The 13169-nt window shown below is 40.1% G+C and overlaps 1 protein-coding gene across 3 annotated transcripts in view; it reads right to left on the reverse strand.

The window, feature by feature from the left end:
* Positions 1–1827: 1827 nt before the first annotated feature.
* LMBR1 (limb development membrane protein 1) overlaps positions 1828–13169 on the reverse strand; it is a 140814-nt gene continuing 129472 nt past the window's right edge. For all 3 annotated transcript variants that reach the window (XM_082847001.1, XM_082847002.1, XM_082847003.1), the window contains 2 exons: positions 7116–7277; positions 1828–3945 (listed from right to left, as the gene is read on the reverse strand). In XM_082847001.1, coding sequence (XP_082703127.1) covers positions 3860–3945; positions 7116–7277 — 248 coding nt within the window. In that variant the 3' untranslated portion in view covers positions 1828–3859. The remainder of the gene's footprint in view (positions 3946–7115; positions 7278–13169) is intronic.

Genomic DNA, 13169 nt, shown 5'->3' on the forward strand with positions numbered 1-13169 from the left:
TTTGTTTCAGTGGTATTTGCAATAATGAATTTTACCTGAACAATATTCAAAAGCCAAAAAAATGCTTTGTATTCTTTCAGCCAGGAAATGACTTGGTGGTTTGTGTCAAGTATTTCTTTTTAAATACCAACAAAACAGAATAGAAAAAGCCAGCATGCATCACACACAGTAAAAGTAGGTACTGTTTTGTTAAATTTTTGTTTGTGTATAGAAGTATGTATGTGTGTGTGAGTCACAATGTAGACTGGATTTCTTACTCTGGTCAGAAGTCTGAAAGCCACTGCCGTAGAGGCTTCTGTTTGTCAGTGAATGAGCCACATGCTAAAGGCCTTTGCCTTCCAGGCACTCTGGATTAAGCTGCTCACACCACAATCAGGTACATGGCTCAGTCCTTCAATGGAAGAAATTAGAGAAATCAAACCTACATAAGTCAAAGAAATAACATACATGATTTCAATTATTGATGCTACATTTTAGGTTGCAAGAAACTGATCAAAAACTCCCCAACAAAAAGGAGAGAAAATATCCACTCCTCCCTCAATTCAACATTCCATAAGAATAGTTATTGCCCTTTATAAAACTGAAATGAAAATAACCTACATACACCCTTAAGTTTTAGCCATGATGGTATTTAAGATTAAAAATAAAAAACACATTTGAGTACTTGTAAACCAAAATATGAAATCACTTTTTGTAAAACTTTAATTTCTGAGACATTTAAAAAGTCACACTAAAAGTATCTCACAGAAACAAGACTGATAACCTGTAAACAAAACACTCTGTAAACAAAAATAATTTGCCAGTGCATCCAAACATTATTTTTAAAGTAACATCATACCAATTTTTTAAAAGTTTAAAAAGTCAGTACTGCATGTATCCTCATACTTAAAAAAAAATTATTTTAAGAACTCTGCCTTTATATACTAAATACTGCTAACAACATAGAAAGCCACCTAGGGCTTTCACGCGATGTAAGCCTGTGTTGCTGGTAAATAAGGCGGTTACAGAGGCCACAGGGAGGCCGACTGCTCCAGAAAACCAGGCAGAAGCCGGTGCCCCGAAGGTCAGGTATATATGCACCTTTGACGCACCCGAGACTGAGAACCACCAGGAAGCTTTCATTCTCATCCACTGTCAACCCCTCAGCGTGGCACTGAAGGTGCCACCTGTGTGTGTGTGTGTGTGTGTGTGTGTGTAATTTTCACATAAAGTCTCATATTTACAGCAGGTCTATTTTTACACAGAATGTATATAAAGCTAAACAAATTTTAAATCTAAGAAATATCTTGGAAAATCAGTAAAAATCATTACAAACATTATAATCTGTAAAATTTATAACTTCAAAATAATTTATTTACATACTGTAGAACCAATGAATGATAAGAATTGGCTCAGTCTCCTCAAGCAGCTTTGTGATTGCAGTGCCTAATGCCCTTTTAAAATAGATCCTAGTGCTGAGAAAAAATAAAAGGAGCATTTGATTTAATGCAGTCAGTGATGTACCCCACCCACTTAGAAGGAAGGCAGTTTCAGGCCCGTCCGACCGCCGGCACCGGGACCTCGGAGGTCCTCGGAGGACCTGAGGCCTCGAGCCTGCCCTCCACTGCACGCACAACTGCAGTAACAGGAAGCTCCCGGGTGCCTGTCTGTCCTTACCGGTCCTCCAGTGCTCGGCCTCAATGCGCCGCAGCCACTTCTGCCACAGGTGCACATGCCAGCCTCCAGCGTGCATGCAGGAGAAGCGCCTGCATTTAGAGTAAGTGTCTCACTCAAGAGGAAGACTGCGCTTGTGACCAGGAATGCACCAGGTGTTGCTAGAGCCTCAGGTGGTTGTCATTACGTGCAGATCGAGGATGTGACAACCTATATTTGCTTCCACAGAAGGCACCTGGCACCCAAGGTTCAAAACCGTCCCTCTGCTCCACACAGCAGTGAAGAAGCATCCACTAAGAGCTTCAGGAATTTATAATACATTTCACTCCTTACTAATCCAAACCTGGCTTAAGTCCTCTGATGGAAAGAAACTTTCAAATGAACAAAGAGTTGATATAGACATTGAAAAGTTTAATATTTTACTCAAAAATTTTCAGACATCTTACAAATACCCAGAAGCTCTTCCTCTGGATGTCTGCCCTGAAATTAGTGTAAGTTAGAAGTGATATTCTTTTATTTAAAGGAATTCTTTTCTCTTCTCCCCTTGACCTGGTCTGCTCAAAGCAAGCAAGTTTCAGTAAAAATCAAAACTTGCAATTAACACGTAAATAGGAATAATTACCAGTAAAATTAGAAAGCAGCCAATTTTTATTCATTTTCTCAGTATGTGGATCTTATGCTGAGAAATTCACCCATACTAGACTGGTGGTATTTACTGAGTGTTGTTTAGAATCACAAAATGTTCTTTTATTTTAAAACGAAGCTGCATTTTAACAGGAAGAGAAGCTCAGAAGGAAATGCAGAGGTATAAATAAAGGAGAAGTATACACAATGGAGCTTTGGGTTACTTTCTCTTATTATATTGGATCTAAGTGGAAATTTTTGATGTCAAAATATATATAGCCTGTTTTTCATAAATTTCTCCCAAAAAAACCCTTTAAATTCAACAGTTTGAGAAAACTGTTCTTTTCCTTTTGTCTGAACACAACCTGTTGCCAAACACACAGCGCATATGAACATATGTGTTTATAGAGGCTGCATGATATGAACTGTGTGCAAGTGGACCCATCTGCTATTTTTGCATGCACAATTTCTGGTACTCGATCCTAGTGGATGGTAACACGGAGTATAATGTTATAGCTTTTATTCAGTGGACTTAAGTCAAGAACCCATCCCAAGAATTATTTACAATTTAATAACTGAATGATCATCAGACCATGATACACGGCAAAACTTTTCTTACATCATGAATGCTGATGCTGTGTGTTTTGGGTGTTAAATGGTAACATTCGTAAGTCTGATGTTTAAATTGGCATGTACAGAAGTGATCAAGCCTGAAGACTGTGGCGACAGAAGGGGTGTCTACCACAGAGCATTTATAGTTCATAATGGACACAGGGAATTAAGGGATTTCTGAAAAAAAATGTTTAAAAAAAACTGAGTGTACATATAGCCTATAAGGCAAAATCTAAGTTACAAGTGTATTCAACACTGGCAACTATGTTATGAGAGGTAATATTGAATTATATACACATAAACTGTCAGAGAAGTATGATTACATAATACTTCCTACCATAGCTTATTCCACTGGACAGTAGGAGGTATTCCTGTGGCATCCTACCAAGGCTCAAGTTTTAAAAGAATTTTGTATTTTTCCCTTGACTCAAAGTCCAATCAATATCATTCTGTAACATAAATCAGAACTATGCTTTTGTTTTTTCTTTAAGGAAGTGAAAAATATAATTTGCAACCATTTACAGTTCCAATGTACCCACTGCAATATCATCTACAAACTTTCATTTTTTGCAGAAATTTCACATCTAAGTACCAAGGATGCCCTTTCATGTAGGGCATGAATGGAATTCATTTTGAATGGAATATATAACAAGATTTAAGTGAATCCTTAGAAAGCCCCAAAGTTGGCCTTTTCTAACACTCTCATATGGGCGCATAACTGATGCAAGCAAACATGGCCCCAGAAGACGCGCCGCCCTGAGGAGGCTGCACCTGGCTGGGAACTACAAGGGCCGCCCCAAAGGTAAAAAGAAGAAGACCTGCAACAGCCGAGCTCTTAGATTATGAAAACGACACTGACAGGCCCAGGCCGTAAACGTGGACCACAGTCAGCAGGAAACACCCCTGACCGACGGGAACGTCACAGGTTCGGGGCGCTCAGGCTCTTGATTGCAGGGCGCTACTGCGGGTCTCACAGTGCTTTCTGATGCCCATTCGCAGAAGGCTTTGTGGTTTCTGGATCCCTTGAAGTATCTGATAAGTGAAGTTTATGAAGCCCTGCAGGAAAATGAAGAAGATGTAAGAACTAATGCATTGTTGAGACGTCGGGCAGAGTGTGCCGTGCTCCTGAGGGAACTGTGCCTCTCTGGCTACACTCCCTGTAGGATGAAAGGGCCCTTCTCCCCACCGGCAGCGCCTGGGCCTGAGCTGAAGACAGCTGCCCGGGAGGCAGTCAGGCCTCCCCTAGTTCAGGGCAGCCTGGGAGTCCTTCCTTCATCCAACATCCCACGGGGCCAGCTGAGGCTTCCGGTGAGATGCGGTGGCCACTGCCCTCCGCACAGCTCCTGCCCCTGCCCCGCCCTCCACCTTGGTCCCAAGAGCAACTTCTAATAAACCTCCTCCTGCAAGCTTATCCCCACACCCTAGTGCCCTTCCCAGGGAACAACCTGAAACGAGGATGACCCCATTTTTGTTTTAAAAGACACCCATACATACACACTCACAGGAAAATGCAGGGAAAGACACACCAAAACATAAAGCATGCAAGTAAAAAGAAAAGCAACAGAAGACACTACCAAGAAGAAAGAAATGGCAACAGAACAAACTGACCATAAAAAAGATTTCACTACTCAAAGATATTTCACAGAGTAAAAGATTACTACCTTTTAAGTTACATTACTTTCCCTCTGTATCACATAGCATTATTTACATAGTATACCTGACACATAGGACAATACTGTGCCCTCACAGGCAGAAAAGAGAGAAGAAATTTTAAGAGTTTAAGTGGCATTAAAGCTCTGAGCACTTTAACAAAATGAAGCATAAAGACAGTCAAGAGCACATAAGCAACACATTCATGGAAAAGATTTTGAGGTAACAATTTTTATGAGGCTCAGATATTTGTAAAAATATACCTGGATAAGATGATTTTTCCCCTAAAATTTCAGATGGTTGTCTGCCTGACTGGTAAGCAATTTTATATCCCTCGCAAGCCAACATAGCACTCCAAATTTTTAAATTTCTATCATTGCATATCTTAATGAAAGAAAAGGTAAAACTGAGCCTGTCTATGATGCATGACTGGGAAAGGAAAAATAAATCAATCCAACACACACAAAAAAAACAGTTCTTGTTTTTTTGTTCAGGAACGGCCAAGCCACTGAGTGACAGAAGGCACCTACAACTGCTGGACGTGAGAAAGCGTGTTAACACAGGCCGGCTGCAGAAGGACGTGGGCAAAGAGAGCAGCGACCGAGTGACCAACGCCCTCCCTGGAACAGAACCCCTTTAGGATCGATTATTTCAATGAGTTACTTCTAAAACCTGGGTGTAGCAAAGGTTATGCATTCAGGAAAACTACAATGTCTCTCTTCTGCAAAAACAATCACCTCCACCACCATCATGGTCGCTACATTCTGAGTGTCTGCCATGTGCCAGGTACTCTATGAGATAGATGTTATGATTCTCAACGCACAGCAGCAGAGAGAAAAATCCCTCCCACCCCACCTCCCACACACACACAAAAGAAGAAAAAGAAAAAAGAAAGGATATAGTTAAATTTTATATTTTATAATCAAATTATGACTCCCAGTGAAATCATATTTAAGATCTCAGATCATTCACATATGACATACACTTAATGAGGATCATTTTCTAGGTATAAGGCATTGCCTCCTTAGAGCATTCAAAGAGTAACAGAAAACATTAGGGAAAAAAAAAGACTGTATCTATTAGATGTTTTACACAACTCTTGATGATTTCACTGCCTCTTATGGCCAAAGAGCCAACACAACATTTACAACTTTTACCTTGGGTTAAATTACATTTTACTGTTTTAATAAAGACTTCCTTAGCAAGATGGTATCCAGAATACCCAACTCAAACGCTAAATTTACTGCAATTTCTTCATAACCATCTCATTTTCGTGAATGGTGAATAGGAATTTATCTGAGGTTATGGCTACTAATATTGCTGATGCTACAACAGGCTTAAAAATGAAATTTCAACTCTAAAACTTTGGCTGAGAGGACTGTTTGATCCTGACTTCACCTTTAGATTTTAATCTGACCAGCATTAAGGAACCTAGGCATTAAAATCTGTAGATTATCTGGTGCTTCAGTTGAAATGAGATGTAACTTTCCCTTTCAGGCCAATATCTCATCAGCCACCCCCTCCCACGATAAATTTGCAGTAAAACAGACATGAATAGATAATCTGAAATCCTTTTTCCTTCCCAAAGGTCATCCTTTCAAGCATCAGGGTTGGAAAGGCTTGGTGGTATGCAAAGCTTTATTGTTGCTCATAAGGTTTAAAGTATCTGAAAACAGAATCTTAAAGAATCAATTATTATGTTGCCTTTTGCAACAGCTAAGAGCCACAAAAGAATACAGAGTATAAGCATTCAAATGATGTCAATTCAGGTAAACGGCTAACGTCAGGACTTTCTACAATAAATCAGTACCTTTCCCTTCTTTTATAAAATTACACACCCTAAACCCAAGAGGGCTTATACAGCAAGACAGCTTCTATTGTCCTGGTATTCCTAAAATACAAAACCTGAAATATGTTTAGTACTAATGTTGAAGCAAGCATGAAGAATACATTCATAGGTTACATTTGGACCCTTTATAGCTCAGCCAAACCTATGAGTTTTTAACACTGTCACATGCATATGACTCATAGGATACATGATGAATGCCCTCTCTCTTATTAATGCCAAGAACACTAATACTTTTATTCTGAATTATTATTCGACTAACTGAAGAGAATTAGAATTGTGGGTCAGCCTGATACCTATAAAATCCAATCCTGAAAACAACCTTTAACTAAAAAATAGTAAGAGGTATCAATACCCAAATATGTCTTTAGCACATCATCATCCTCAGCTCATCACACCTACCCTCATCTTCATAACCAAAGAGCTAATGTTTACTGAGCTCTTCCCATGTGCTAGGATTATGCTTAGGCCCTTAAAGGAACTATTTCAGTTAATATTCACAACAGTCCTAAAAGAAGAAGATATTATCACCATTTTACAGATGAGAAAGATGAGACTTAATGAAGTAATTTTATACAAGAGCATATCCAGTAAGTAGTGGGTCAGGAATGTGACCTCTAAGGATTTACACATTTGGAAAAATGAATAGATGAAGACTTAAAATTAGCTGAAATGTCAAAATTATTAATAAGTAGAAAAAGACAAAAATACCCATAAACCTCAGAATTACCTAGGGCCTTGAAAAGTTCTTCTCGCACAGCAGAGGTGAATTTTCTGACCAGACACAATGTTGTCATAATAGCAAAAAGCAAATTGTAGGATAACACAATATAGAAATTTCCCAGCCAATTAAACCTTCCAAAGTCTCCAAGTAGATCAAATCTAGTGATTCCTGTTAAAAATAAATAAAATAGCCCTTAATAAAATCAGATACAATAAATTTATACATACATAACAAAATAAAGTACAAATCAGACGGATCAAATTCCATGGACTTTCTCATTTCTGTTGGTGGGATCCTAGGTAAAACACACGGCTGTTACCTGGTGGGAAAACCCCAGTCAACCCAAAGCGACTCTGCCCACATATCGCAGCCTCTTGGAAGCGATGAGCAATGGCGCTGACATGAGTCACTTGCTCAGCGGTTTCGCCTACATCCACAAGAAACCCACCGTGCCACTCGTGTGGGGTGGGTGGTGCAGCCTGCTCCCCTGAACTAGGAAACCAGGGTCGTGATGGAAGAGACACCTGACAAACCCTCTCACCTCTCCCACCCTTGTCCCCTCTTCATGCAGGCTCCTGTTCACATGTCACCTCCTCCGAGAGGCCACCTGATTCCCCTTCCCCAGACAGCGGACCTGCCAAGGCCCTCCACCCTGATTATGTTTCTTCACAGCACACACTGCCCGAAATGTTTCTTTTCCTTTGTGGTTTTTTTTTTTTTTTTTTTTTTTTTTTTTGCGGTACGCGGGCCTCTCACTGTTGTGGCCTCTCCCGTTGCGGAGCGCAGGCTCCGGACGTGCAGGTCAGCGGCCATGGCTCACGGGCCCAGCCGCTCCGCGGCATGTGGGATCTTCCCGGACCGAGTCACCAACCTGCGTCCCCTGCATCAGCAGGTGGACTCTCAACCACTGCGTCACCAGGGAAGCCCTCCTTTGTGGTTTATTTATTGCCTACTTTCGCCACTAGAATGTAAGTTCTATAAGAACAGGGACTGTGTCATTTTCATTCTTATAATTCCAATGCCCAGAGCAATGCCTTGCAAATACTTAAAACTTATTACATAACAAATAAACAGATAGAGTGATTCCTTTCCAAGGGAAAAAACACACACATACATTATTCATCTGAGTTGGATTCTACAGGCTTGTGCAGGGAAATGGCCAACGCTGGAAATACAGTGTAATTATGTCATATAGGTTGGAAATGCAGTGCAGTTGTATCATGTATGCATTGAAGTTACTTAAATTCACCTATACATATTTAAAAAGCAAGTCTTTTTATTGAAAAAAAATCTGAATAGTCATTCTATTCAGTGAGCTCGTGTCCTAGGCCCAATACTTATTGGAAAGAATATGTGAATGGTAGGGTTTTTCTGACTACTGGTAAATGAATAAATAAATAAGTAAAATAGCATTCAAGTGGTCAGTCAACTGAGAGATGATGGGATTGTTGACACTCTTTAAGGAAGAAACTGAAGAGCTACTCGGGGCCATATAAAATTTTAACCACAAAGGACTGTATATACAAAATCATATACCTTTAATTTTATGGGTGATCTAAGAATTTCAAGAATAACTTTGACTAAACTCAATTTCATCTTATCAGCTGACTTTTAAACTTAACTCACATCCCCACTCAATGCAGTCCCATCACCTATTATACAGACAGACTCCACAAAAGCAGCTTATGGAGACAACAGAAAAACAGCCGGTTTCAAATAGCAGCTCTTTTGTAACTACATCTATCCAGGGCCGATGTATTTGAATTTGAGAGACAATAATCTATCATAATATTTTAAAGAAGTATAAGGTTAGTGAAAACATACAATAAAATATCTTTTAAAAGAAGGTAAAAGGGACCCAGACCCTAGTATAGAGTATGCAGCATAGGTCACACCATGAGATCATGGCAACCATTCTGGCGGCAGTTTATCAGACTAAAGACTTAATAAGACTTCAATCTATTAAAAAGAATATGGGACTTCCCTGGTGGCACAGTGGTTAAGAATATGCCTGCCAGTGCTGGGGACATGGGTTCAAGCCCTGGTCCGGGAAGATCCCACATGCCGCGGAGCAACTAAGTCCGTGCGCCACAACTACTGAGTCTGCGCTCTAGAGCCCGCGAGCCACAACTACTAAAGCCTGCGCGCCTAGAGCCTGTGCTCCGCAACAAGAAGCCACCGCAGTGAGAAGCCCGCGCTCCACAACAGAGTAGCCCCCGCTCGCCGCAACTAGAGAAAGCCCACACGCAGCAACGAAGATCCAACGCAGCCAAAATTAATTAATTAAAAAGAAAAAAGACTATGTATCTAATCATATATATTATTTTTCAAATGAAGTACCACTTAATTAATTAATTTATTTTACATCTTTATTGGAGTACACAATTGCTTTACAAATGGTGTGTTAGTTTCTGCTTTATAACAAAGTGAATCAGTTAGTACCACTTAATTTAAACTAGGCAGTTATATGCAAACAAGGTACAGTCCTCCCAAAAAGAACTTCAGTGGTTTCATGGCCCAGGGATCCCAGATAAGCATATCTGATTTTATGCATTTTTTAGAAAACATTTATTTATTTTATTTATTTATTTTTGGCTGCATTGGGTCTTCGTTGCTGAGCACGGGCTTTCTCTAGTTTCAGCGAGCAGGGGCTACTCTTTGTTGAGGTGCCCATAGGCTTCTCATTGCGCTGGCTTCTCTTGTCGTGGAGCATGGGCTCTAGGCGCGCAGGCTTCACAGTTGTGGATCGCGGGCTCTAGAGCACAGGCCCAGTAGTTGTGGTACGTGGGATTAGTTGCACGGCGGCATGCAGGATCTTCCCGGACCAGGGCTCCAACCCGTGTCCCCTGCATTGGCAGGTGGATTCTTAACCACTGCACCACCAGGGAAGCCCAGCATATTTGATCTTTAGGGCCAAAGACTCCCGAGAATCTGGTGAGAGCCACGGAATTTTTCACAAGAAAAACACACATACATGAGGGTGCAGGCGTGCGCGTGTGAGCACACACACACACAATTGTGCATATCATGAAGCTCATATTTATGGAGGAACTGACAAATAACAGAATAAAAACCCTCACCCAGATGCGCTATAAGAGTCTTATCCGGTCTCAAAAATTTTTGATCATACACCACCAAAAGCAAAAATAAAATTAGAGTACATATACCCATTATATGTGTATTTTAATTATTTATAAACTATTGATATATATGTACTACTCACTGACATATACATTATTTTACACACAAAACAAAAACTTTAAAAATTGTAACAATAAAAATAAATACAAGTTCTAATAGTTTCTTCACACAGCCCAGTGACTTACTTTGTGAATGGACAGGAAACAAACTCCACTTTGGAAACCACTGTTGTATGCTAAATAGCAATTTGGCTCCGCCCAGAACTTGGCCTGTGTCGTGCTGGGACAGCACCACTGCATGAGAGTGAGGTCGGGGGCAGAAAGCATTCGCAGAGTGAGAATGGAAGGTATGTTATGAACAACGGAAAAATACTTTCACGAGAACTTCTGAGTGGACTCAACTTGGGATCTCGAGAATCAGGGCCAAGACCCAGTGAGAAACACCAGGCGAAGCACAATCTCTCTCGTTAGATGTTGGTCCCCAGATACCTCAGGCTGGCCTCACAGACAGAAGTCCGGGAGTCTGTTGCTAGAGTACGCGTGAGGCAGCAGACAAAGTACTAGAGATTATATAGGGACGAGCTCTAAAGACCTTGCTGTTTCAAATTTAATGTTTTAAAAATCTAACTAATATCGACTGACTGAAAGATTACTCTGGTACCACACAGTTCTTCACTTCTGAAAATCTTCTATTAGACAAGAAGCCTTAAATAATCACTTTTCTAAAATGTCTGAGAGGATTGTGTCACAGCAATAATTAAACTGTACAATGTACTTTTATTTTAATTCTTTTCTTCCAGTTTTATTGAGATATAATTTACATACCTCACTATGTAAGTTTAATGTGTGCAGCATAATGATTGGACTCACATACAAAGGAAATGTTTATTACAATAAGTTTAGTGAACATTCATCACCTCAAACAGATAAAAACTTAGAAAGTTAAACAGAACTTTTCCCACGTGATGAGAACTCTCAGGATTTACCCCTTAACAACCTGCCTCTACAGCACACAGCAGTGTTAACTCTAGGTATCATGTTGCATATCACACCCCTAGTACTCATTTATCTTGTAACTGGAAGTCTGTACCTTTTGACGGCCTTCATCCAGTTCCCCTTCCACCCACCTCCCGTCCCTGCTAACCACAAATCTGATCTTTTTTCTTATGAGTCTGTTTTTGAAGTATGATCGACCTAAAACACTATGCAAGTTCCTGTTACACGACATAGTGATTCAATACTTCTATATATTTCAAAATGATCACGATGTCTAGTTACATAGTTATTGACTATATTCCCCACACTGTACATTTCAGACCGTGAATTTTGCAACTCTAATCTCCTCACCTATTTCTTTCCTCCCCTTACCGCCCTCCCTCTGGAAACCACCTGCTCTCTGTATCTATAACTCTGTTTCTGTTTTGCTATATTTGTTCATTTGTTTTGTTTCTTAGATTTCATATTATCAGTGGAATCATACAGTATTTGTCTTTCTCTGTCTGACTTATTTCACCAAGCGTAATACCCTCTAGGTCTACCCATGTTGTCATAAATGGTTATATTTCAATCTTTTTTATGTTTGAGTAATATTCCAGTATGTGTGTGTGTGTGTGTGTGTGTGTGTGTGGTGTGGTGTGTGGATATACACACACATCACATCTTTACACATTCATCTATTGATGGGCACTTTGGTTGCTTCCATATCTTAGCTATTATAAATAATGCTGCAATGAACATAGGGGTGCATACATATTTTCTAATTAGTGTTTTCATTTTCTTCAGATAAATACCCAGGAGTGGGATTGCAGGATCGAATGGTAACTCTATCTTTAGTTTTTTTAAGGAACCTCCCTACTGTTCTCCATAGTGGCTGCACCAGTTTACACTCCCATCAACAGTGTAGGAGGGTTCCTTTTTCTCCATACCCTCTCCAGCATTTATTATTTGTAGACTTTTTTTTTTTTTTGCAGTACGCGGGCCTCACAACGCGGGCCTCTCAGTGTTGTGGCCTCTCCCGCTGAGGAGCACAGGCTCTGGACGCACAGGCTCAGCAGCCATGGCTCACTGGCCCAGCCGCTCCGTGGCATGTGGGATCTTCCCGGACCGGGACACAAACCCGTGTCCCCTGCATCAGCAGGCAGACCCTCAACCACTGCGCCACCTGGGAAGCCCCTATTTGTAGACTTTTTGATGATGGCCATTCTGACCAGTGTGAGGTAATATCTTGTTGTAGTTTTGAATTGCATTTCTCTAATAATTAGCAATGTTGCGCATCTTTTCATGTGTCTTTTGGCCACTTGTATTTCCTATTTGGAGAAATGTCTATTTAGATCTTCTGCCCATTTTTTGATTGAGTTGTTTGTTTTTCTGATATTGAGCCTTTGTATATTTTGGATATTAACTCCTTATCGGATATATCATTTGCAAATATCTTCTCCCATTCAGTAGGCAGCCTTTTCATTTTGTTGACAGTTTCTTTCATTGTGCAAAAGATTTTTAGTTTGATGTAGTCCCAGTTGTTTATTTTGCTTTTGTTTCCCTTGCCTGAGGAGACAGATCTCAAAAACATATTGCTAAGGCTGATGTCAAAGAGCATACTGCCTATGTTTTCTTCTAGAATTTTTATGATTTCAGGTCTTACACTTAAATAATCTGTTTTGAATTTATTTTTGCACATGATGTGAGAGAGTGGTCCAGTTTGATTCTTTTGCATATAGCTTTCCAGTTTTTACAACACCATTTATTGAAGAGGCTGTCTTTTCCCCCACTGTACATTCTTGCCTCCTTTGTCATAGATTAATTGACGTAGCTGCATGGGTTAAACTTCTGGGCTCTCTATTCTGTTCCATTGATCTATGTGTCTGTTTTTGTGCCAGTACCATGCTGTTTTGATGACTGTAGCTTTGTAGTATAGTTTAAA

Source organism: Leucopleurus acutus, assembly GCF_964270905.1.
Source record: "Leucopleurus acutus genome assembly, chromosome: 9".
Lineage (NCBI taxonomy): Eukaryota > Metazoa > Chordata > Mammalia > Artiodactyla > Delphinidae > Leucopleurus > Leucopleurus acutus.